The sequence below is a fragment of the Branchiostoma belcheri genome, unplaced genomic scaffold, assembly GCF_001625305.1.
Source record: "Branchiostoma belcheri isolate BF01 breed outbred unplaced genomic scaffold, Haploidv18h27 scaffold4, whole genome shotgun sequence".
Taxonomy (NCBI): domain Eukaryota; kingdom Metazoa; phylum Chordata; class Leptocardii; order Amphioxiformes; family Branchiostomatidae; genus Branchiostoma; species Branchiostoma belcheri.
The window spans coordinates 5,628,079-5,654,119 of NW_017804020.1; the positions used below are offsets into that span (position 1 = coordinate 5,628,079).

Genomic DNA, 26,041 nt, shown 5'->3' on the forward strand with positions numbered 1-26,041 from the left:
GGGTGTGGGTGTTTCACCCTGAGGTATAAATTTGATAGGAAAACTGTATATTCCCTCCACTATCTACATAGATTGTCTTGCAAGGTCATACGACTAAGCTACACGTGTGAACTTGGGAATACAGTCATTTTGTATTAATTCATATTGTGCAAGCTTTCTTCATCCTGTGAAGCTGCATTGAGATGCATACATATATGAGAAAACTGGCATGTAATGGTAAGAATAAAGGAAATACGTCAAACATGAGATAAGGTGCTTCCTTAGGAGGCCCACGACGCATGACTTTGGGATTGCAACATCTACCCACAAACCAAATATCATCACAAACCAAGTACAACTACTTTGTCAAGCCCTTGTACGTGCACGCACAAACAGGCACATAGCCATAGAGAATAATCCTGTCTTCATTTCTGGACCATTCATGCAAATGTACATTACATTTAAGACTTGAACAGGAATATTTTTCCATCAGTTTTCTTCTGTGACATTGTTCCAAGTTCCTGAGAAATAAATTTGTTCAGCCTTCAAGGTTGCAGTGTGGCTTTGATGTATATTAAACAACATCTGCTGATAAAGTTGAACCCATCATCATCTGGGCAAAGTCCCAATGACATATCTGTAATAATGATGATGAATTAGGAGATTAGATGTAAAGAATGGTAGCTTTGATTCCTGGGTGCCTGCCAGCTTCTGGCTAGACTTGTATGTACCAATCTTCTTTTTCTAAAGGGGAGGTAACACAGATACTGCAACCTTCACCCCATACAAATCAACCTGAGGTAGATGAATGGAGAAGAGTGATATGATCTCTCCATTCAGCCTACTTCTGTACTCAGGCTGAGGAGTCCAGACAGGGTTCATATACCGTGGAATGTGATAATGATTGTATCTTAAGGGAAACTGAACTGCAGTAGGACATCTATATGTCTGTTGACATACTACTGAAAGCCTGGGCCTCTTAGAAAGAGATACACAGACGATTTCTGACAAACATTTCAGCTAAACTATTCAAGCAAACACAATGGATCAGTCACAAATCACTGTATTATTGTGTTATTGAAAAATTGTCATACCCTTCTAACTTCTTAATACAGACCATCAATTCCAAGCAGTACATAATTACATGCCTGTACAGATAGCATTGTCAATACGACAAAATTTACAACTGCTATAACCAATCATCGCTGTCAGCATGATGCCAACTCAAGGCCACAAATCACGTCTCTTTTTCATTAACTTAGCTCCCAGGGGCTTATCCTAACGATCCGCACAAGCTTATCTTTCTTAATGAAATTTAAATCGGCATTACTTTTACTTTATCTCAAGGTTTAGGTTAGAGGTAACTAGTCTGCTAGTATGTCACTGTCTTTGTTCATGATTTAAGATAATAAAATCATATGACTTTTGTACATCTTGTGATTTGTACAAGCACACTTGACTTCATTAGAAAATACTTATAAATACTTGGTATTGTTTGCTGTGGATAAATCATTCAGATACATGTATGTTTATCAGAGTGTGCTCCCTGTGGGAAACACACGTTTAGGCTTTTATCATCACTCATTACACGGTTGTTGTTAGGCCTTGCAGGCATGAATATGTCATTTAACCATTATATGGTGATCTGTGTGGAACAGTACATGTGCACCATGCAAAAAAAGCAGCAGTAAGGTCAGGAAAAGAAGCATTTTATTGATAGAGCTTCAAAGTAACCTGTAAAATATACAATAAACTTGTCGAAAGGTATACATTTCATATCCTGTTGTACTTGAAATAAAAGATGCAACCTTAGTAAATTATTTTGTCTTTTATCATCATGGTACTAGAATATGATTCAGTCAAATCGATAAGCTTCCAACGTAAGGTAGGTAACAATATATAAAAGTAACATTACCTATGAATGTATTTTGTCAGTGCTGGCTTGTACAGCTATATTATCAGATCTTTAAATTAATTGTTCATTCTAATTTATGTATAATCATTATGTTGATACCTCTTTTGATTCAGGTTGTGCGGTTATCCCCCATTCTATGATGAGGATGACACACAGCTCTTCAAACAGATCATTAAAAGGAGAGTTTGAGTATGATACGCCCTACTGGGATGACATCTCAGATTCTGGTAAGTGCTGTCTGAGAAATCTTCTTAATAACAAGATCAATAATTATCATTTGTTTGCATCCAATCATAATTATACTTTCATAGGGGTCTCTTTGGATTTCTAAAGTCACTAGGAATCTGTAGTTCTAGTAGTCTTTTTCAAACATAGTGACCTGTGATAAAAATCTGAACTTGTATCTGTAATCGTGCATCCAGTGAAATAAATGTCTGTTTTGAGACCCTCCCTTTAGTCTTCCATTAAGAAACCATGGGGCTTTGATGAAAGATTACATCTGAATAGATTGAGTCGAGTGTTTGCATATAAATTAGGCCCTGTGGATGATAGGGCATGTCAAATTATGCCAGGAAGTTGTTTCCCCATCTACATCAATACTTCCCCCATGGAGGCTTTCAACAAGTCTGGCTTCTAACCTTTCCTCCCAATAACACTTTATTGACTGCATGGCAGCCATAGAGGTTACCCCTTGTTCTGTGATATCAAAGTTTTGCTGTGAAGTGATGTATGGAAAAAGGCCAGTTGTTTTTATTATGCATACTTATTAGCTATTCTGTGGAAATGTTCCAAATACTGTGGCATTACAGTCGCTGAATAATGTTTTCGATCGTTTTGCAGTTCTAAAAAAAGCAGGTAAGGAACACATAGCCGACAAATTGATGCATATGTATCAATGATTTACATGATTGATTACAACAAGGAAAATTGCCAAATTTCAAACATAAACGGTGGCAATTTTTACACATTATTTATATCTTCAAACCCAGTTTTCTTCTCTATGTTAAACTGTTGAGCGTCACATTACTAAGGTCAAGGAACAGAAAATGCAGCAGAAGTACTATGTAAGGAAATGCCTGGGATGGAATCTTCCTCTCTCCTGTTTTCCGGAAATGTTATTGATTAGTTGTTATCTCGGGCGGCCTGGCTCGGTCCACTCGCCTGCTCTCCAGCGGGGACCATCATCATTACCTGTAATGGAGGGGGAGGCAGAACCCCGGGGGCCAGAGGTCATCTCCCCTCTGCACTTGACAATCAATTTTCCATATTTGGATCGCCCTGTTTGTTAGGAGGGCAGGAAGTTAGGACAGAGGTCAAAGATTACCTCAGTGTAGACGGGAATTACAATAATAATTTCACCTTCTTCTGTATAGTGTATGTTAAATTACAGCCAAGATGGTATTCTATGTATTTGATGCATTTCTTGCCTGCCCTTCCTCCCAACAGCCAAAGACTTCATCAACAACCTGCTAGAAATAGATGTAAAGAAGAGGTATAACTGCAGCCAAGCCATATCACACCCCTGGTAAGACTTACTTGAACTACATGTAACAGTTATGAATATAGTAATATACAGCAATGTTTACAATACTAGAACATACATATATATATATATATATATATATATATATATATGGAAATACTAGTCCTGTTTGTTGGAATGAAGGTTGTGTTCTTCTCATTTTGTTGCAAATGGTAAGTGCTTCAAAATGTCCTTATTTGTAGCAATCAAAAAGCGTTAAGGCATTAGCTAGACCTGTCCCTGGTACTGAAAAGTCTCTTGTAGTTTTGATCCTCCCGAAGTGGCAAAAATTTGACATTTGCAGACAGTACATTATCCCCTAAGAAGAAAGGCAGAAATAAGAACAGATGGCAAGTCTGTATGTAATTAGCTGTGAGGCTGTTTTAACAGACACCACTAGAAACATCTGGAGATTTGCTACAGCACCAGTGCCTCTCAGTCATACCTCGAGTTGAGCAGTAATGCTGAACTTTTGAACTGATGAATTTCTTTTGCAAGGTGTTGGGGGAATACAGTTACCCAGCTTTACTATAGATAAAACATGCCTGAATCTATCCTTAACATAAAGATTTGTGTCAGCCCTAGAGCTAGTAGTCATTCTTGAGGTAGCTTTGAAATGTTCCAAACTGGCAGACTTTGATGGACTGTTGACATGACACCAGGGTTATCATAAAGTTGCAGGCTGCCTTGAAATTGAAACCAGGAATTTCTAATAAGGCAGGGATAAAGGATGTAGCTTATGTTGGTAATGGATGAGGCAGGGAATAGTGAAATGGGACCATTTGTTTTGCATAAAAGCACTACTGTCAGAAATGTGTGTAACAACTCCATCAGAACAGTGAGGAGAGGGTGTAATGGTGAATAGCAGAGTGTTTGGACAGAAATTACAGGAGGCATGCTTACTAACATATAGAGCACTTAGTAACATTGTGTTAGGTTTCTCCTATACTGCACATTGGCTCTGGTACATAATATGCAATTCAGCATGATAAGAGTTAAACCTTTCTACATGATATCCCTAATATGTAAGAGCTCTCTTTGAGGGTCCTTTAGGAAACACATAGTGCTAAAGATAGTATTTACCTATGGGCACGAGTTTGTGAAAAAAGCTGTGTTCGCCTGTCTAAAGATATTTATCAATGACGTCAAGCTGTGTTTTGTTGGTCCCTGCACACAGTGTACTATCAGCTTGTCATGTCATCCTGAAGATCTCTAAAGTTTACTGGCAAAGTAAAGAACTCAACAAGCTCTGGGTTGAGCAATGACAGGAACACACTCAGGATAAAGAGACTCTGTAACTGATGAGACTAGGATTCAGTAGGAATAGAGTGAGGAGCTGGGGGTAACTGTTCAAATCTTCATACATTTTAAAAAGTGAATAGCTGTATAAAAGTAAATATCTTCAGATAAACTGATAATAGTCAGGCTGTGCATGTATATGCTAGAATGTATGAATCTTACTGCAGTGCTGTTCCTTCTCTCTCTTTGTCCCAGGATCTCAGGTAACACAGCTCGAGACAAGGACATCCACCAGTCTGTCAGTGCACAGATGAAGAAAAACTTTGCCAAGAAGAAGTGGAGGGTAGGTTTTCTTAGCATTAAACTAGATACAACTAAGTGTAGAAAAAAACCTTTAAGTGTCGTCATTTCAGTGTGTGTAAAAAAATGGTGTGCAAAATGTAGTCGAAAGTCAGCTTAACAGAAAGCTGTTATTATATTTATACTGTAAGGTAATAATTCAAAGTTTGTTCCCTAAGATTTATACACTCACGTCAGACTTTATCGAATCTGTTTTCAAAGCTGCCTAAGTGGAACCACTTGATCATGAATGCTAGATTGAGATACATGTAGGCATGGAAACATCAATCAAAAGATATTGTCAATCTGTGGAAAATGAGCCATTGTAAGAATCTAAGGTAGATCAAGATTTTCCAGATGGCTACATTTTCAGGTATTGTGGGATGTATAAAAGGCAATATCTTGTCTTAAAAGATTTGGTCTAAGCTCAAGAGACCACCAGCTGAGAAAGTCATAAAAACTGAGGTGGTGGATTATCAGCATATCTTAGAAATGAAAGTTTATGATGTTGTACCTCTTGGGAAATAAGGAGCTTGGTCATGCCCAGGTCATGTAGATTTATGAGAATTTTGACAGATTTAGAAGGAGTATCCTGACTCAAAACTTGCCAACCAGACAGTCTTGAGGGTATTGTAGGTGGAATCAACAGACCGTGTTATTAAAAGTTCCACTCTTGATATTTGGGCAGCATACGAACCCACAGCAATCTTGAAACCATCTATACGTACATACTGACCTTACAGGTGTATCTCATTCTATCTGCTGAAATTGGCTAGACAGGGCGGTACAATATGTAATTGCATTTTCAAGTAATCTTATTTCAACACTGGAGATGGTGAGGATTGGAGATACCTTTGACAAGTTGGGCAACTTTTTCTCTCTTTACTTTGTTTTTAAGTCAAAGCAGTCATGAAGAAGTGCTAGGATATTGTGGGAGACATGTCATCACCCGCAACCAGAATATAAAACTTGGTACAATGTACCGTTGAGGCTCAGTTCACGCACTGCACACACTATCATAAAGATAGCATTTTGTTCGGATTTAGTGTTTTCTCAGTTATCGTTGTCAGTTCTATTCTGAAGTAATTGTATTCCCACGTACGACTTATACCCGTTGCGAATCTGGAAGCCATACTTTATCCATAATGCACATTTTATAAAGGCAGTAAAAGCAAACCAAATCTCTACTGGGTACGAAAACACCCAATATTCCCAACAAATGTCCTGGCATTAACCCAAGCTGTAGCTTCAATCCTAGCAATCAACCACAGGGGTAAGTCATGGGGTAAAAGAGAATCTTTTTCTTTTCCTTAATGGCTACTGTGTGACAAGTTCTGCATGATTGGTCCAGTAGACAGTTCCTACTCTTGAGATACTATCTTCACAGTGCTTATTCATGTCGGATTTATTGACATAGCCACGGTTCTTTCTGCTCGTATTCATGACGTTAGTGGAGCAAAATGGAAAATGGCTTTATCTCCCTGCCACCCCGGCTTCCCATCCAGCCATTGGGGTGTGCTTGGAATGTCGTGGTGATTCATGTAGGGGCAGAAGGGTCCGCAAGCAACAGAATGATGGTATTATCCAAAACACGAAGTATTATGGGTAGCTGCAGTATGGAAATCACCAAGTTTACCTTTATCATTCTTTTCCAACTGATCCTTTCTTGTGGTTCTGTGTCTTAATGTCAATGAACTTCAAGGTTCTCTAAGTGGAGTGATGTTGGGCATTTATGCTCATTACATTCTTTCATTGGCTTGTACTTTTGGAGCAGCAACCTTCCATTGGCTTGTACGAGCAGCAACTTCATTATAAATATCATTATGTTTTCTTCTTGATGCTTTTGACTGTGGAACAGCATATCCTAAATATGTAACAATCACAAACAATGACAAACAGTGGAACAATCATATGTAAAGGAGAATGAAGGTGATGAAAAATTGTTTGCAATGTTAAATTACAGAAAGGCAGAACAATAACTTGAGAAAAAGACCTTCACAAACTTTTATCATAAAAATAGTCAAAATCAAACATCTGAACACATTATAACCCCTCCCTACCCGATTTGTCTTCAAGTTACCTTGGAAAAAACATGGTTCACTTAGTATGTCCTACGTTCCCACTGCAGATACATTGAGATCTATACAATCAAGAACAGGAAATGGTGTGCAGAAAAAAGCAAATATTAAGATACTGGTATCACACTGGGATCGAGAGTTCAGACAAAAGAGGAAATTGGGAATTTTTCACAGTCTGATTCTCTAATACTAACAGTCCTGAACGCAGCCCTTAATGGGATAAGGTTTGGAAGGATAATTTCTGTTTGGTAAAGAGCATAGAAATGCTTGGGGGAAAATTTGTTTTGTGAGTAAATTTGTTATCATCAACATTGAGGAATTTCAATGCAATACCATACTCTAAATATCATTTATCAAGTTTATTGCATGTTATAGCCCAAAGGTTAATATCAAGTACTTCAGTAGCATGCAGAGATTAATATTTTGTCAAGAAATGAAATTTCAAGGTATTTCCCTTTGTGTCCTGTTTCAAAACTTTTGGCAAGGCTGACACATTGTTCCGTGATGTGAGAGAGACGTAATATTACTGTCTTGTTGCCCCACAAATCCTGCCTGCTGTGTTGGCTTTAGCCCAAGTTCTACTTCCCTTTTTACTGCACACCTTAATTCATCATAGCATAAATATTGTCAGACAGGAAAAAGAAGACAAGCTCTCCAGATAGATTATGCCTAAGGCAGAAATCCATTTACAAGCCTCAGTCAGTCGCTGTTAGATCAACTTTCTTCCACTCTTCATGGTGCCAAACAAAGTTATGAAGTAGCCTTTGGGGAAGTGGCAATGTCCTGGTGAGATTGATGGTTCTGAAACGGGTGGATAAAACACTCACATGGCGGCTACTGGGAAAGTGGTGCTCACAAAGTACAGGTTAGTTTTGTGCAGCAGGTGGCAGACAGAGTTAGTGTTGTGTGGGGGAACCTGTGATGATAATGTGTAGGTGGCAGACAGAGTTAGTGTTGTGTGGGGGAACCTGTGGTAATGTACAGGTGGCAGACAGAGTTAGTGTTGTGTGGGGGAACCTGTGATAATGTGTAGGTGGCAGACAGAGTTAGTGTTGTGTGGGGGAACCTGTGGTAATGTACAGGTGGCAGACAGAGTTAGTGTTGTGTGGGGGAACCTGTGGTAATGTACAGGTGGCAGACAGAGTTAGTGTTGTGTGGGGGAACCTGTAATGCCCAGTAGTCTTCTGAACATGTAGGTGGGTGGGTGTGTATATGGAGGGAGGGTGTAACAGTACATGTAGTACCGGTAATAGTCACCTATAGTGAGCTTCGGTACACGATAGCAACCATGATAGAAGAACAATTTTCAGAAGAAACATCCCCAGCAGTCATATGATTCTGGGCAGCTTGCCAAAACAGGAAATGTGAAATGTGGATTGTGTGATTTTTTTTGTTCAGTAATGTTTTCTAGTTGTGTAAAGTCTGATGTATCTTTTGAGTGTTGAGCAGTGAATTCTCACTTCCTGCCAATCACATGCCAGAATACAGACATGTGAAGTCAACCATGATGTTTGATGACTCCAGGAAATTTAGTAATGGACCCATTAAACGCTAGCCTGAGTTCTTACATGATGTCTCATGCCTGCCAGGCGGAACCAAACCAATGCTTTGAAATTCACAAACCACAAGAAGGTCATGGTTCAATGCAGACATGCTGTTTTTCTTGTAAGAACCAGGCAGTGACTTTTGGAATCAGAGGAAATACAGCACATTACTCCCTATTAAGTCTGGACCAGTGGGTTATTGCTTCTAATCTCAGCCTATCATTTTTGGATGGGAACTGTAATTCCTGAAACTGATGTATTTAACTTACAGCACAAAATGTTTTGGAATTAAACTGCATAAGGTAATATCACATTCACAGGCCATAATTTCAGTGACGATGCATTTATGTAGTGCTAGATCAAAAGCTATTTTTATCACATGTATTTGCAAGTGAAACTGTAACCGCCCAGGAGTGAATCTGTAGAGAGTAATCCAGCGTGTAAATGTGTGTAAGTGTCAGAACAAGCTTTCCCCCAGGCTCTTCTGGTGTCAAGTTTGTCGCATATTGAAGGTCAACCTCTCCAAGAAAGTGATGCCTTCTCTTTGAAGTTAATGTACCATTGCATATGGATGTAGTGAACAGTTTCCGCTGGCATAATAACGTTGTAGGCGATCAAGAGTCACGGACCTGGTCTTTATCATGCTACACGGGAGAGCAGCATCACATGTCTGGTGAAACTCGTCATTATCCCCAGATTCCAGCCCCTGTGGTCATGAATTTAAATGAAGTCATAACCATTAAGCCTATGGTATGTTTAACAGTATCAGCAATAACCTTTCCCATGCAGAATTACCTGTACAACAGGGTTGTGATGCCTTTGTGGCATTGACATTAACATCCTCAAGGTTCAGTGCCTTTAGTATGGTACAATCAGGTGAGATAAAAGCCTTATTACAAGATAACTTGCTCCACTGGCATGTCTTGATATCCTTGTATGCAGCAGCTAGATATTAGCTGGCTTCAGGGCTTTCACAACTGCAAGCTCAGATGAGATTGCATAATGTAAGACTACATGTGTATCATCATGTGTTGTATACAGGATTGACGATTGACTGGCTTGAAGTGTATTGAAACCTGTAGATTTGAACTTGTTGCTCAATTATATTGTTGAACATTCAGATAGTGTCAAATATCATTTGACAGAGAAGGGTCTTTTTTCCCCTCATTTTTGTATCTTACGTTGTTGCAGGAAGTGTTTGATGGCACAGCAGTGGTGAGACACAATGTTGAGATCAGAGAAATGCTGTACTTGACAATGTATTGACTCTGTTTTCTGTGTTTTATTGTTGCAGCAAGCGTTCAATGCCACGGCAGTGGTGAGACACATGAGGAAGCTGCAGCTGAGTTCCCAGGAGAGCAGGGCGGCGGCAGGACAGGCGACAGAGACACAGGAGGGGCAGCCCGCCGCTCCCTAACATGTCCAACTCTGCAGGTGTTCTACACATGCCATCTACAATCTCACCTTCCCTTCAGTAGGACTCTTCCATGTAGAGAGACAGGCAGGGTTGTGGACCAAACCTTTTCTTACCCGCATTCCACTATGGGTAACTTTTTTTTGATAACATTCCCCATTTTATTGCATTTCTTGAGTGGTCAATCTACAACCCCATGGTCAGTTAAACATCATTTTTAATTGTTTTAATTAGCCGGTATGTCCATCTACTATCAGAAAACAGACAAGAAAGATATACTTGTATGGGTGCCGTTTATGCCTTTCAGTATCACAACATGCCTTAACGGTCAAATTTCCATTCATATCTTCTTTTCATACATTAGGGATTGTTGTGATGAACATTTTATCCAAAAATGCTGAATCAATGGGAACAGATTTCCAAGAAACTTTAAATTACAGTTGCTCTTCTTCTTCAGTCAATCACAAATTATGTAGTATGGCTTAGCTTTGATTCAAGAAATTGTGACGACTTAAAGCTTTAGAATCTCCTTTTTAGTGCCGATTAGTCAAATTATCTTAAGTTCGGCCAAAATAATGAGAAATCATTTTTGTTGGTAATCAACTGTAGTAGTGAAGAATGATATACTTGAGATAATTACTACTTTATGTGTAGTATTTTTTAAAACTACATGTATCATAATAGATTTGGCAAAGGGTACTGTACCTGATAAAGAAACAGTGAAAAAGGAGTGCCCATATGACAAGCAAATGTATTCAACCTACATGGATATTGCGTGACGAAATTAATCCCATAATTTAGGACAAGACATGAAATTCAAATGTTAAAGGTTGAATTTTTGTAAATATTTGTTTGGTTTTAATGATGGTGTCTTTTACATTTAATGTTATGCATTGACATTTGTTTAATATTAATTGACATCAAAAAGTTAGTGTTGATAACTGCATTTCATATACCAATCGGATCATGATAGGGTTTGAAGAAAAGACCAAAGTGAATAAAAAATCAATGTGTATCTTTTAAGAAACTTTCATGGTTGTACTCCACTAAACAGGGTGTATTTTTTAAATGTAATGATAGCTGTTCTTAATATTGTTTTTAATGTCAATTATATACATGCATGTCAATTAGTGAACTAGTTTGAAGTTATTTTATCAAATTCCAAATGTCTACTTATGTCTACTATAGATGACATACCAAAATCAGCTCTTTCCTGTAGAAAAAGTGTTTCCTTTTCAAAAGACAACAGTTTGTGGCTGATAATAGATACTCCTACAATTTCATGTTCAGTAGCATTGTACCAAAGTTTGTGGCAAATCTGTCACAGTAATGCCATCTAGCTGTAGTAATGAGAAGTGCAGATGGCTTACATTACCTAAGCCACTACATATCTGTAGTTTAGGATAGAACATCGCTGACTTAAGTGTTGCTACCTAACAATCAGAGGGAACCTATATTCCCCAGCTCATTTTCAGATACTAGTAATTGACAGTCATGCTGACTACAGAAGACCTTAATACTCGAGCACATGTACATGTTATAATGACTAGAATGTGAAGCTTGTACAGTTGTCTGCCCATAGGACACACCCAAGCCTCTTGTAATATAACAACTTTTGTAAAGTTAACATGTATAATAAGAATTGTGCTTATCACACTCACACAGTCTCTGGTATGTGGCCTCAGAACAAAAAGTGTCACTGCAGTTTATGTATTGAGACACAGACAGGCAGTAACTGTTGTAGATGCCATGTAGAAGATTATATAACAGTACTTAAGTCTTACAGCTTCTATGTATAGCTCCTACATAAAAGTGGTACATGTTCTCCTGACCACTGTTGGTGACTCCATTTTGGAAAGTTGCGCTCATGTAGGCTTGTGTCGTTGTTTACCATTTCATGCCACTGACAATCATGACTGTACAGACTGCAGTGTGTATAATATGAACTCAATATGAACTTGAAATCTTTTTCAAAGTTAGCTTGTTTATCTATATACTTGTTAGCAATTTTTTGGGGTAGGGTCACAGACAAACGAGTGTGCGGAATTTACCATCATCTATGGATGAACATTCAGTTTCTCCCTTGAATAATTTGTGGTGCTAATCTTTCAGTTATTAAGTCCAATTTGACCTTTCTCTTATAATTTGATGCTTGCAGTGATCATTGAAAGTTGGGTAAAGACAAAATATGACCTTCATAACATGAAATTCTACTGTTCAATAATTATGATCTGGTTGAGGATTTTGTATTTCCAACTAAAATTCGAAGGAAGTAATTAACTTAAATAATCACAGAATAAAAGAAAGCTTGCTGCATTTTATGATCATTACATGTGTGTAGTTACAATGTTTGAGCAACAGTTAAGCTTCTTTAGAAGAACACAAGGTTTTCTTACAGCAAGCTTATTGTCAATTCTGTAAATACAGCCTGTCAACAGTATTCTACAAACCCACCTCTGCACCACAAACTTGCCAAGCTCATTGGTAATATGCAGTTAGTCTGTAGCAGTTTTTACTGACCACATCAATGGTTCATTACCATACCAAATAGCACAGTCTTCTATATGTCATTCTAGAAAAAAAGGAAACCAAAGCTGAAAAATGTTTGATTCTGTTGTTTGTTATGTCAATGCTGTTTATATTTTTAAGTGGAATGATTGTTCTGGACAAAACAATTTTCAATCTAAAGCATTTTAAAAAGTACTTAAGAATCCTTGATAACTGTGTGATAGAAATGTTTTGACTTATCAGAATCATGACATAGACAATGTTATTGTATATTTCTCAATAATATTATGCTGATGATACTATGAAGTTGTTAATGAATTGTTGAATCTTTTTTCTCTACAAATGTGTTTTTTCCAAATAAAGTGATGAAACTGTCACAGTGTTGTCGTTGATGAAATCTGTTTCAAAATTCATTTGCTAGTTTGAAACTATTAACGTTACTTCCACAAGTAACACATTATCTACGACTACATGTATATTCAACAGCTCAAAAGCTCCGTCTAACGGCTAAAAATATTACAGACGACTGGAATGAATGTTGCAATATTTATATAAACCGCTAGATGTCCCCACTGTCATGTGGGTTATAGGATAGGAAAACAACTTGCACTTCATCCCATGTTTACCAGAGAGGTTATTTTAGGTCATTTCCGCCCAAGGACGTTTACATAAACCCAGGTACGAGACCTTTACAACATAACTTTGACCTTTGACTCTTTCAGTTGTTTTTGAACAAGTAGCGATGAGGAGGTACACTTGTGATGTGGTCGTGGTTGGGGCTGGGCTAAGCGGTAAGTCCCTTTAGTGAAGCGGGTGGGGGCGTGTCTGGTTATAACACCTATCAGCGCGTCCTTGACAACTTGTTTTTCTGGGCAGTAATCTTAACTCGATATCTTGAGACAACATAATTCCTGAAGGAACCGTCGTGGACGGGATGGGGGTCGTTTTGCGTAGGTGACAAGTAACTTTTTCTTAAGGGACCGTACGATATTTAGTGGGGGGGGGAGGTCCGGTCGTCTTTGGGGGAGGGTCAATGAAAATTTTTTGGGCTCAACGCTAGGGGGAGGGTCTGGGAAAAATTTTTGGGCCTGGGGTGAGGGTCAAGGTAAAATATACAAGTAAATTTTTCTTAAAGACAGTTGTTCAGCAATAGGACAGTTGTTCAGCAAATTGACAGAAAACGTTAACGTTAATAGCGTTACATTAAATGTTACATAATGTCCTTATAACTGTGTAACAGTTAACCTTATAGAAAAAATTGGTAACAGTCCTTTTGCCTACCCGTAGGTTTAACAGCTGCCAGACTGCTACATAAACACGACTTAGATGTGGCTGTTGTGGAGGCTTCTGGTCGTGTTGGGGGAAGGGCGTGCACATTGGAGGTTCGTTATACATTTGTATCCCTTTTTCATTCTAACAATTACTGGTATGTCATTCTCAAATATCAAGAAAATATATCAGAAATTGCCGTAAAAACAGTTTCTGTCTAAAAGGTTGATGTTGAAACAGTGATAAAAGTAAATAAATTCCCCCACACACACACCAGCCATACAAACAAATTATCTTCATGTCTGTGTTTTAGAACCCAGACCTTGGCATGGTATCAGACCAGGGTGCCGTTCGCTGTGGGCCACCCATGTCCACCTTATGGCAGCTGATAAAGGATGTTGGAGTGAAGGTCTGGCAACAGTCCCCTAGCCAAATGGTGTATATCACAGAGGTAAGTGTAGTGTACAGATGCAACAAGGTATTGCCAAACACAACCAGTAATGATTCATAGACATATTCACTTTCACAGTACTATACAACAGCTGCTAAAATGAAACAGGAAAGACCCACTTTGGCAAAAAAAAAAGTTCGACCACTGAGTTAGCATGTTGTACAACATGATTCCTGTACTATTTTAAAATATTCTTGTTTCATTTTTATATGTCTTATTACAGGATGGTGTGTCAAGGTTCAACCCCACATCTCTTCCCACATGGAACCCTCTAGTTAGACTGGACCATCATAATGTCTTCAGTACCATGGACAGGCTGGCTAACCAGGTTAGTCAGATGCCTAACAGTATCTGTTATAATATCATTATAACACATTCAGTACCATGGACAGGCTGGCTAACCAGGTTAGTCAGAGATCTACAGTATCTGTTATAACATCATTATAACACATTCAGTACCATGGACAGGCTGGCTAACCAGGTTAGTCAGATGTCTACAGTATCTATTATAACATCATCATAACACATTCAGTACCAAGGACAGGCTGGCTAGCCAGGTTGATCAGATGTCTACAGTATCTGTTATAACATCTTTATAACATCTTCAGTACCATGGACAGGCTGGCTAACCATTTTTGTTGCTCAGATCCCACCAGAAGAGCCCTGGGAGGCCCTGTCAGCCCAGGAGTGGGACTCCTGCACCATGAAGGACTTCTTTGACAGGACTGTGTGGTTCAAGTATGTCACATTCTGCATTGATATCTGTTAAGTAGTATAAACCTTGAAAAATATCCTGCCCAGAACAGTAATTCTTCAAAGAATTTGTGTGGAGTTTCATAATCCAGTGTCACACGATTCAGACTATTACAGGTTACAGAAATGATGTGATTGTCCTTGCTGTGGTTGTCCAGGTCAGTGCGAAGGATCACAGATGCGTTTGTCCGTGCGATCGCCTGTGCCGAGCCAGAGGAGGTGTCCATGTTGTGGTTCCTGTGGCTGCTGGGACAGACAGGAGGGGGGAGGTGGGCAACACTGGTCAACCCAAACCCACCACAGGTAGTCATCTGCAACTTCATCTTTCTTTTATGTCATGTAATTTGTATATAGTTTTCTTCTTTGTAATGTCCAACATTGACACTAGTACCAAATGTGTATGATCTGATAATTGGTTAAAAATGCAAACAAGAGGCACATGTATATGTATGTATATATGAATGTATGTGTGTAGGAGTTACAGAAAAGCTAACTCCTATGAAAAGCTACATGTAACTCCTATGATAACTAATCATACAGTATAAAGAAGATTAATTATAATATTCATCTTGCATTAAGGATCATAGGTTTATCAACTTCTAGTCTTCTGAGTAAGTAGGATCAAGGCTAACTGATAGCTGCGATGCCACTGGTTTGTTTATATAATACCAAACACCTTAGCATGATTAATGCACAGCTTATAGTTTATGACATTTAGATGGTAATGAATGCCATGGTACATGGAACGGTACACCGCCTTGTTATGTTCCAAACATTCCTTCTACATTGAGAATGATTTGTGATGGCCATCTTTGTCCTTAGACGAAAACATCACGCGGCAGTCAAAACCCAAGACAAACTGGTCTGTTTGAAAATTGATGTCGCCACTGATTGAACTATCTACAGAATTATGGCTCCATCGACTGGTCGCCATGAGAAGGGATCAGGCCAGGTCGCGTTAGCCAGGTGGCTGCCCTGGGCAGGTTGCTTAATGCTGGCATCAATGGGGAAAATTTTCGGCACGGAGAAAAAGTGGTCACAATGGCCAGGTGGTTGGGTTGAAGAGGTGGTTGCCCAGGCAGGTTTGACCGTACTCTAATTTTTTTTTCATTCCCAGTTCAGGGTCAGTGGAGGCATGCAGCATCTTTGTAAGGTTCTGGCAGAACAGTTGGGAGACAAGGTGACCTTGAACTGTCCTATCACCAAGGTCGAGAATGTGGAGGATGGAGCCCTTGTCACTAGCAAGGAAGCTACCTGGGAGGTCAGTATGTTGCATGTACCGCTTTATTGAACTCGTTAAAACAAAACATCAATGTGACACTGTCTCACCTTTTTGTATTCCACCTGAGATAGTTTGACACTACCTGACGTCTGTCCTGCAGGCTAAAGCTGTCATCCTGGCTGTCCCTCCTCCGTGTTATAGTAAGATTAGCCTCTCGCCAGCCTTGCCTGAGGCCTTCCATCACATCACCATGGGCCGTGTCTACAGGTGCACTCTGTACTACAAGACTAACTTCTGGGGAAATGGAGGCAAGTTGTTAACGTTAAGATGTGTTGTTGAGAAGTTGTTTGTATCCTTCACTTTTTTTTACTCCAAAGCCACATCTGATTACCTTTCTCAGGACTAGAATACAAATTTTAAACTTTAAGGTAAACTGTGATCTTTCCCTTCAAAACTTTATTTGCTCTGTTATCTATTGAGATTTAATATTTCATTATATCATCAATAGTCCAATGATTTCAGACGTACCATTTTTGCTGCCTGTATCTTGCAGACAGATTTGTACAGCTGTTTGCAGACTATCCTGGTTGTCTTGTTGTGAATGCCTATGACGACACTGTTCCTGGCAACAAGTACCCAGCATTCACAGCGTAGGCTTGAACACTTCAATTTTGATTTCATGGCCATCATTTCTTTTGTAACATTATTTTATACTTTTTGACTCCCATAAATCTGAATCCTGTGTCATTTAGCTCCCAGAATTATTGCAGCAAAGTTAGATCCTCAAATTTGCTGACTGACTGTTATTGTGGCAGACACATGTAAAAGGATTTCGATTAACATAATTTCTTCAGAGCATTGTCTGTACAGTTACACATCTAATTTCCAGGGAACATGAATGAAAATGTCACAATTCTTTTTGAACATTTGTTCCATTTTACAGGACAGTGTCAGGTAGAAATGCAATTGAAGCAAGAAAGATGACTAAGGAACAAAGGTGAAAAGAATACTTTGTCAACTTCCAATATATGATTTATCTGGCATTTAAGTATCACAAGTACCACATCAGCTATGCTAGGAGAAGTTGTTGCCAAATATTCTCAACATCTTTCTTTACATTGGTCTCTATTGCCTCTCTCAGAAACGTAGTACATGGTATACAAAAAGCATGTTTCATCTTATTGATTACATTTAGTACTCAGCTCATTACTTTCTTACAGGAAAAATGCCATCTGCAAATGTTTGGCCAAAGCTTTTTCTTCAGAAGAAGCCATGCAGGTGTGTATAAGAGTTCTACCATTACTGCAATTCCAATACAGCAAAGACACACTGAATCACATCAGTCTGAAATAGATTATAACCCAATATCACATCAGATCCTACAGTTTATTTGTGGACTGGCTCGACAAATGAAAATGTCAATTTCTAAAAAAATTCTACTTTCCTTAAGTTCCTTATTGTAATACACTTGTTGGAGCTGCCACCTACTTAGGAATGCTGTTAGCAATAAGACTCTTTGCAGGCATCTTCTATTTCATATTTCTGTAATCATCAATGTGATGTTCATTGTCTTGGACAGCCTTTGCATTATGAGGAGAAGAACTGGAATGAAGAAGAGTACATTGGTGGAGGTTTCTGTGGACATTTCCCACCTGGTGTTCTCACCTCTAACAAGACCTTTGGCCGGTAATGGTTTATTTGTGATCTATCCTTAATTGTAGTGATATTTGATGGTTATTAGCCTTGTCACCAATTTTGCTCTAAACTAGTACAAATTTGGAAAGTATAACCTGGAAGTGAATCAAAGTAGTGACAATCTGAATTTAATTATGTTGGGGTTCAAAGTAAAAGTAATCCTTCTTTAAACTTAATCCTGTCTCTGACTCCTTTTGTGTTGTACATTTAGGTGCAACCCTACTGCAGGCAGAGTGTTCCTTGCTGGGGCAGAATCAGCCACACGTGGATATGGCTTTCTGGAAGGTGCAGTCTGGGCCGGTAAAAGATCAGCTGAGCAGGTAAGGTCGACTACAAGCTCTTACATAAGCAGCTACACACTGTACATCATTGTTTTATAGATGCAAGACTTTGGTTAAAGTCCCTATTATATAACAGTCAGCCTTTTGGTACAATGATGGCACAAAATATGATTGATGAGCTGTATGCACATACATGAGTGTATATACATGAGTGTATACCAACCCAGCATACTCAGACAAGTAATTGGTAAACTGAGACAGTTATCTTACTCCCAGTAATGAGATGCCATGGCACATAAGTCTTCTGACAGAGAAGGAGGCAAATATTGTGATCTCAAACACCAGGGGGCTTTTCATAGCAAACTGCTGCTGCTGTTATGTTATGAACTAGGGACTAAGTCTGACTAATGTATGGATGGTAGCACAGGCTCTTGGGTTTTGTGATGATTAAGCTGGAAACTTCTGCAGCACACCTTGGTAAGTGCTTGGTGATGGTGTTGAACTAAATCCTGTATGTTGCAGGTGATTGCAGTTGCTTCACAAGCTGCTGATGACAGCCATCCTGAGGGAACAGAGAAGTGAAAGTGTTCTGCTGTTACTACACATTAGGCAATGGTGGTCTTGTCTATGATTTGTATCAAACAATCTCTTATATCATTATCATATCATATGTTATTGATGATTTTTACTCCAGATTGTGGTAACGTACATGTACAGTGTTATAATTGCATCACTTACTGATGTGTTAATTCACTGTATCATCTATAGGTAATAGTCATTATCATATAGCCAGAAGGCGTTGACCAATTAGAAGGCTCCATTTCCCATTATTTATCAGACCGTAACCTCAAAAGTGGTCGGTTATTAGAATAACCGACCACTTTTTGGAAGGTACCATTTTTCAGGGTATATCAAACATTTATATAATTATACATTCATATTTATATCAAACATTTTTTGTCAAATGTTGAATGCTACTGATAGAGTAACTATACTGCTCAAACATTTGTACTAGTTTGGGTTTTGGCAGATGTTTCCCTTTTCATATACAAGTTGTAGGAAGGATATTGACTGCCATGTATCATGACTGACTATAATGAATACCTGCTGGCACACATTTGTTTACAGTAATAGTCTGAAGACTTCTGCTTTAAATTCCAAATTACCTACTGTCATGGGTGGATATGATATTACCTGACATATGTATAAAATTTCTAGTAAAGAGAATAATGATCTATTAGATGGCAGTTTGAGTGTGTCATAATATAGTAAAAGTTATATAGTATGCCTAGTCTAGAACAGTTAGTTTTCTAATTTTTCGTGTATCTCTGTACTAGTCAGTCTTTTGAGAGTTTCCTGTAACTGGAATTTTGTATCAATCAAAGAAGAGCTGATCATACATTGCAAAACAGCTTATACAACACAATACATAAGACATTATGTATTATTCAGAAAGCTTTTTTATGAAAGTGCAGTCATTCTCCTCAGCATCAACGTGGCAGTCAGTTTTCTTGGAAAAGGCAATGCCCCCTTTGGCTCCTCACAAACCCGTCAGTACGTCACAACCTGTTTAAACTCAAACCTCAGGTGATCCAGGCCTGGCCCTCCTGTCTCTGCACTTAATAGCAATCTGCCAGCTTCAACACATGGTTGAACAACAAAGTGTCACAACTAAATTCCAATTTCCTGGGCATGATTAAGGATGTGTACTTCACAGGTAATTGGCTTATGTTTCAAAGGTTGTGGAATGATGACAGTTATAACGGGCAACCACAGGGGTGTTACCATTAACATAGACTAATAACTAACAATTAAAATCAAAGTAATGAAGAAGCTAGCGTGGGAGTTATCCTTATCATGATCTCTGTATGAAGTAAGACATTTATATTGCATGTTTCTCTTCATATCCAAGGGGAAATGATGGGTTCATCGTGTGATCATTTACCAGACTGAGTACAATATTTTTTTTGCCTCCATGGTACAATCAAGGTTGTTTTTAAACCTCTTTGATACAATCATGGAGGTAAAAAAACACCTTCTTGGTACAATGATGTGGTAGAAAGAGATGCTGCTCCTCCATTCTTGTGCCAAGAATACAACATGCATCTGTACACGTTTTGCTTTCCCAAAGGCAATCATGAGAACACAAGATATATTAGGAGATATAATGCAACCAATATTCTTGGCACCTCAATCACCCTTCACTAGCTGGAGCCGCATAGTTTCTGTTTGGAGACTTTATTGAGTTTTCTAGAAGTGGGTTGGCTTGAAAACTAGTCTTCTCCGTGAATCTACTGGATATTGGACACCCCAGCCCCTCCTTCAGCTGGCATTATGCCCTGGACATCCACGCTTCTCACTGGGCTTCTGAGAATGCAACAGACTGGCTAAATCGCCTAAAACTGAGCAATATCCTTCAAGGTCCAAACTCAATTGAGGACTTCAACATGATTTCCTCAGCAACTTTGTTAAGGTATCTTTCGTATGCTTCTTCAGCAGTGTCTAGCCTTCTAAGTATGGACTGTCTCTACCATAATTGTATGCAAGCCGTTTCTTTCGCCAGAGTGGCCTTGAAGTGGAAAGCAGCTGCTTTTAGCGCACTGTTATCTCTGTCAGACACTGACGACCTTAAGATGGCCGTTTGAAATTCATGTAACCCCATTTTTGTAAACAACGTCTCCGAAGGTCTCCAGAATATCTATTTAGGCCATGTTGATTTGATTATATGGATGACATCCTCCGGGAGCCCCAAAACTGATGCGCGCGTGCGAATAAAAAAAAGTTTTGCAAAAAAAAAAACTTGTTTTCATTATGAAATCTACGTAGTCATGAGGGTTGAGCAAATGGCACAGAATATGGTTTGGCGAATAATCTAGTCTTCAAGTTCATTTCTTTACAATTTCGTCTTTTTTTTCGTTTGATTTTGGCATTCTACGACATTGGTATAGTTTTTATTAATTTTTTTTGTAACTTATGGTATATTTTTGCTCATTTTGCAACTGTTGTACGATTGTACGATTTACAGTATGGTTGAAAACTTTTTTTTTTGTGGAAACGGCCGAAAATTCATGCGCGCGTGGATGTCATCCATATAATCAAATCAACATGGCCTTAAGAGGATCGAAAATCACTCCTTTAGTGCTTATTGGAATAAGCTGCGACCTACCATTAAAATGGCCAGTCTTTAATTTTCTCAGCCGGAAGTACTTTGTTTTCCTCCGATTGTGTTAGCCCTTTAAATGCACCTTTTTGAAACGTAATTGCTTCTAAATGGGGTTCCCTCTTCAAAGCGGCCTCTTCTTGGAAGGCAAGCTTTTAAGAGCGAATGATCAGAAAATGCTGACAGAGTCGAGAAAAAATTGATTTGGCGTCTTCGCAAACTTTGTGTGTGTTTTTCCATCATTAGTTCGAGCTTCCACAATTCACATTTGCGCATAATATGGCGATTTGATCGTTTTGAATTATCAATTGCTATAATTTTATGTGTGTTTTGGAATCTACTTGCCAATGGATAATTGAGTATTTATAAAACTAAAGTTTAAGTTTAAAGGAACATGTTCTTTTGGAGTTTAGAGTAACTGTTGCTTTAAAATCTTTCGTACATCCTTACCCGTTTTTCATCTGAAAGGAGCAACGCATAACTAACATGAAATGATATGAAAATTTACTACTATTTGTTTAAACTAAGAAGTACATTATCTGTTTTTAGACACGTACACATGAGCCTTATATATTAGCCATGCTTACATCAAGTTCAGGAAGTACGTACGTGTAACACAATAGGTAAAATCGCATTAAACTAAGCCTGATATGTGACATATGGGACCCCTCCGACAATACCTGATATTAGTCTTACCGCTGTTAGAAGCATGTAATTTAGTCGTTGAAGAGACGGATGCTTCTATGTCTGTTTCCTTTTCATTAGCATAAGAGCAGACGTGTGCATGTACCGTTCTAAGCAACTGCGAGTGCGCGGTAAATTACATATTAAACACGGGCGCTTATAAGAGTCTACCTCCTGGTGTGCAGCTCACACTTTAGAGACCTGTCGGTGGTTCATTCGTCGAAGAAGCTTCGTCTGTCTCCCTGCGCCGTGGCACAGATTGGTGTATGGTAGGTGCATTGTCGAAATTTTCTATCTGCACGTAAGGGGAAAAACCGGAATGATCATGATGGGCCTGCGTAGACAATCTATTGACTGAGACGCTCAGATACACCTCGGGGGTCTAAAGCTGCAGATTTAGCACTGTTATGTATATGAAATATGATCTCTTAGTGGTGTAACCTCTGCAAGCAGACAAAACGGTATGTTTTTTTCTTTCTTCAACAGACCAGATTAAGCTAGTAGTGTGTTTAATAATAGAACATCTTGTTGAGTCAATGACATGCGCGTGCTAAGTCCTCGGTTTTGCAGTACTTCGGCATTTTTTTTCTGATGTCGTGCTGTACCTGTGGTTTCATTTTAGTACCTTTATTCTTATTCTACGATATATCAAGATTTTGAGAAACTGTTAGAAAAATTCTAACCCTCTTCAAGCTGGTGTTCATAAGGATTGCACACCGCATGTGTCTTCTGCAGACAGTGGATTCTTTAACGCACTGCATGTGTCATTTACTTTCGTTCGATTGCATCACCAGGATTTGACATGGCTCAGTACAAATGTATATTGATGCGAGACAATCATGGTTTCACGCGTGCTTTGATCCCGAGAAAAACAACAACAGCCTTGACGTGTGGGCGTTTACCATACCGACACGGACACAGCACAGACGGATAAAAATTCCTGTTGTTGTTTTTCCCCGAAAGCCATTTTTGAAAGAAATTTATGAGTTACCTTATCCAGGTAAGTGTGAATTTAAAGAAAAGAGATTATGACAATCATATGAGTCATATCTTTGGTGAGGACATCGGTGCAATCCAAGTATCTAGCTAAGCGGTATTTAATCTCCAGGAAATCCATGATCAGCAAGTTTTCTGGATGTAATACACATGTAATAGCAAAGCACACCGATGATCCTATTTATCATCAAGGCCATATTACCTAACTTCGCAGTTTATTAGCCACGAAAATTTTCGGAGTCTTTTGGGGGAGCACGTTTTGTGTGGTTGGATTTTTTCAGAGGTCATATTAATGTTCCTTTTCTGTCAACAAACAACCGGTATCCGTAAATCAACATAATCGTGCGTGGAATGTATAATGTTACTGTTATACATTCTGCTTAATACGGCCAGGTGATGCATACATTTATAATTGTCAAGGAAACAAACACCTAGTCATATGATACAGGCGGTTAAAGTAGCAAGAAATTAAGCAAATTAAAATTTGCTTAATATGTGTGCATGCACACTTTGCTGCTATGTTACATGTCGGTGCATCCTTGTCACATTCCGTTGGGAATTGTTTACCCTTTTAATCGGAATAACATTTCGTAAAGAATTAGGTAAATCCTCTTACTTATTTCTGCTATCAAACCTATGTTCTTAGGTGATTGAGGTGGACGCACGGGCATAGCTGGTCTGGACAAGAGCTAAGCGTCGGCGTCTTCAACAAGCCGTTGACTGCCGAAGAGCAAAATCATGGCTGAAAACAAAACTGTTGCATTCTCTCCACCGGCTGTCACCGTGGACTTTTTATTTCCGAACGAGACTTCTTACCTGTCAAACCTGACTCAGCCCCACACCACGGCCTCCCCTGTTTCCCCTGTTCCCGGGCGGCCACACTTCGCTCCCCGGCCCGCGGCAGCCTTCTTCTTCGCCGTGATCTCTATAGTTGGGACGTTCGGCAACCTGTTGCTCATCTTGGCTTTCGTGTTGACTAAGAAGCTACGGTGTTCTCTGGGCGCGTTCATCACCAGTATGGCGGTCAGTGATCTCATCTTTGCGGCACTTTACGACTCGCTCTCGGCTCATGAGCTAAGCGTAGGCGGCTGGAAGCCCCAGCCAGAACTCTGTAAAGGTCTTGGGGCTATCACGATCCTCAGCGGAGTTCACTCACTCATCTCCTCGGGCCTGATTGCGTTAAATCGCTACATTCTGGTCACCAAGACGTCTTCAGTCTACAGAATGTTTTTCTCCCCTGTTAAGTCAACTGTAATGATAGTGATGGCGTGGACAATATCATTCCTGATGGTTACTCCGGCTGCATTTTTCGGGTTCGGCGAGTTTGGATACAACGACGCCACCAACACGTGTGACTTCGTGGTCTCCAATCCGAACACCTATCTGTACTTCTTCACCCTCCCCGGCGCCATGGTGGTCGTGGCGAACTTCGTTTGCATCACCTGCTACTTTCATATCTTCATGACCGTGCGTAAGAGCGACAGAAAAATCCAAGCCGAACCAACAGCCGACAAACTCCCCGATTGTCCCCATCAAGGTCGTGAGGAAACCCAGCACATGTTTCTCATCTACTTGACATTCCTGTCCACCACGGCCCCGTACTCTCTGTTGTACGTCGCGGACAATGGCATGGACGACCTCCCGCCGACAGCGTTCACTGTTGCCGCGATCATTTACGCCTGCAACAGTTCTCTGAACCCCATCATTCACACCTGGAAAAACAGGGACTACAGAAGAGCCTTCCGCGCCATCCTGTGTTTCAGAAAGAGGCGAACCACTCACATCCAGGTGGTCCCTGTGTAAAGCAGCACCACGCGACAACAATCAAAGTACAGTACGTATGATTGAAAACTGCATCACAATATCATTAAACCACTGCTTTGAACTATACTATGTATGTTGGCTACTATTAATTGGGGCATTTTAATAAATAGTGCACAGATTGTTCATATTGACTAACGCCCAGTATTAATATGAACTTTGTCATGGTGTAATATATAATACGTTCATATCACATCTTTTTGTCTACTTGACAATGTTCACTATAAGTGTTTTGCAGTTTCATACCTGTTATTCCAAGGACATTCTACAAGTAGAACGTCATTGGTTATTCTTGATGATCCATGTATGTATGGAATGTAGAGATAAAGGTAGACGCCGGTAAAATGTGTTTATACTGGTATTTGAGTCACACTACAATATATTATGAAAGTCTTAATGTGGACGTGGTGAAACAAATAGCATGTTAAAGATGCTACTGTAACAGTAAATGATGTCATTAATAAGTACTAGATGCTGTTGAATGATTCGTGTCTGTGGCGGATATACTTAATGTACAAATAGTTCCAAATAATTATGCTTTCTTTTCATGTGGTCCAAGTATTTGCACGTAAATGGTTGCCTGTCCTGTACATGTTTCGTAAAATGATATCTGTATGAACTAGTCGTACGGTCTCAAATAGTAGCCAGTGTAGTAAGTGATACGTATAGCTTGTGTCGCCATATGGCTGTCTAGATTAGCGTCCCTTAGTGATCACGTGAATATCGTAGGCTTGTTGAATAACCTTTTCATTGTTCCTTGTTGACATGTCTACAAAGAAATACTAAACGTATGTTGTCATATTATTCAATTACCATCGTGGGAGCCTGTAGATTGTGCTTTAACATTTGTGAAATAAAGAAAAACTATAGTTGTGTAACTACCCAGACGTCTGCAACCTATCATTTTGTAGTAGGCTGTACTGAAATTATTTCTACACTAATCGCTGGGTATGGACAGTCTGCTGCAGTGCTGAACAAATTCAGTTAAAAGCTGGACGCTACAGACGAATAAATGCATTTATGTCGCCATCCTTTCTTTGACAAACCTTGAGTTAAGTCCCCTTAAAGCTTTTTGAGCTGATCAGTATGGAAATTTAAAGCATCTAAAGCATTCCGGAAGAGGATGGAAACATTTTGTGGCTTTCAGCATCACAGACTGCAGGGGCACTGT

At 39.3% G+C, this 26,041-nt stretch overlaps 3 protein-coding genes across 4 annotated transcripts in view; all 3 read left to right on the forward strand.

The window, feature by feature from the left end:
- LOC109477227 (calcium/calmodulin-dependent protein kinase type 1D-like) overlaps positions 1-12,915 on the forward strand; it is a 45,575-nt gene extending 32,660 nt beyond the window's left edge. Inside the window, 5 exon segments of the mRNA XM_019778306.1 lie at positions 2,008-2,068; positions 2,070-2,121; positions 3,341-3,419; positions 4,911-4,998; positions 9,911-12,915. Of these exon segments, the coding sequence (XP_019633865.1) occupies positions 2,008-2,068; positions 2,070-2,121; positions 3,341-3,419; positions 4,911-4,998; positions 9,911-10,033 (403 nt within the window). The 3' untranslated portion in view covers positions 10,034-12,915.
- A 336-nt stretch (positions 12,916-13,251) lies between these two features.
- Positions 13,252-18,351, forward strand: LOC109477217 (amine oxidase [flavin-containing] A-like). Of its 2 annotated transcripts, XM_019778289.1 has the most exons (13): positions 13,252-13,329; positions 13,826-13,920; positions 14,121-14,258; positions 14,482-14,586; positions 14,905-14,996; positions 15,170-15,314; positions 16,129-16,272; positions 16,394-16,541; positions 16,787-16,883; positions 17,177-17,230; positions 17,454-17,511; positions 17,813-17,919; positions 18,140-18,324. In XM_019778289.1, the coding sequence occupies exons 1-13, from the start codon at positions 13,281-13,283 to the stop codon at positions 18,306-18,308; spliced, it is 1,401 nt and encodes a 466-aa protein (XP_019633848.1). In that variant the 5' UTR covers positions 13,252-13,280; the 3' UTR covers positions 18,309-18,324. The 2 variants fall into 2 exon arrangements, with proteins under 2 accessions (XP_019633848.1, XP_019633849.1); XM_019778290.1 differs by lacking the exon at positions 17,454-17,511 and having other exon boundaries at positions 18,140-18,351.
- A 5,138-nt stretch (positions 18,352-23,489) lies between these two features.
- LOC109477224 (melatonin-related receptor-like) lies at positions 23,490-25,686 on the forward strand. Its single transcript, XM_019778303.1, is given in 3 exon segments — positions 23,490-24,528; positions 24,530-24,590; positions 24,593-25,686. Coding segments are annotated over 3 exon segments (1,062 nt in total). The 5' UTR covers positions 23,490-23,787; the 3' UTR covers positions 24,853-25,686.
- Positions 25,687-26,041: the final 355 nt, after the last annotated feature.

Coding starts and splice junctions, on each gene's coding strand:
- LOC109477217 (XM_019778289.1), top strand. CDS start 13,281: ATGAGGAGGTACACTTGTGATGTGGTCGTGGTTGGGGCTGGGCTAAGC. Junction 14,997..15,169: donor GACAGGACTGTGTGGTTCAA/GTATGTCACATT, acceptor GTGGTTGTCCAG/GTCAGTGCGAAGGATCACAG. Junction 16,542..16,786: donor TAACTTCTGGGGAAATGGAG/GCAAGTTGTTAA, acceptor TGTATCTTGCAG/ACAGATTTGTACAGCTGTTT.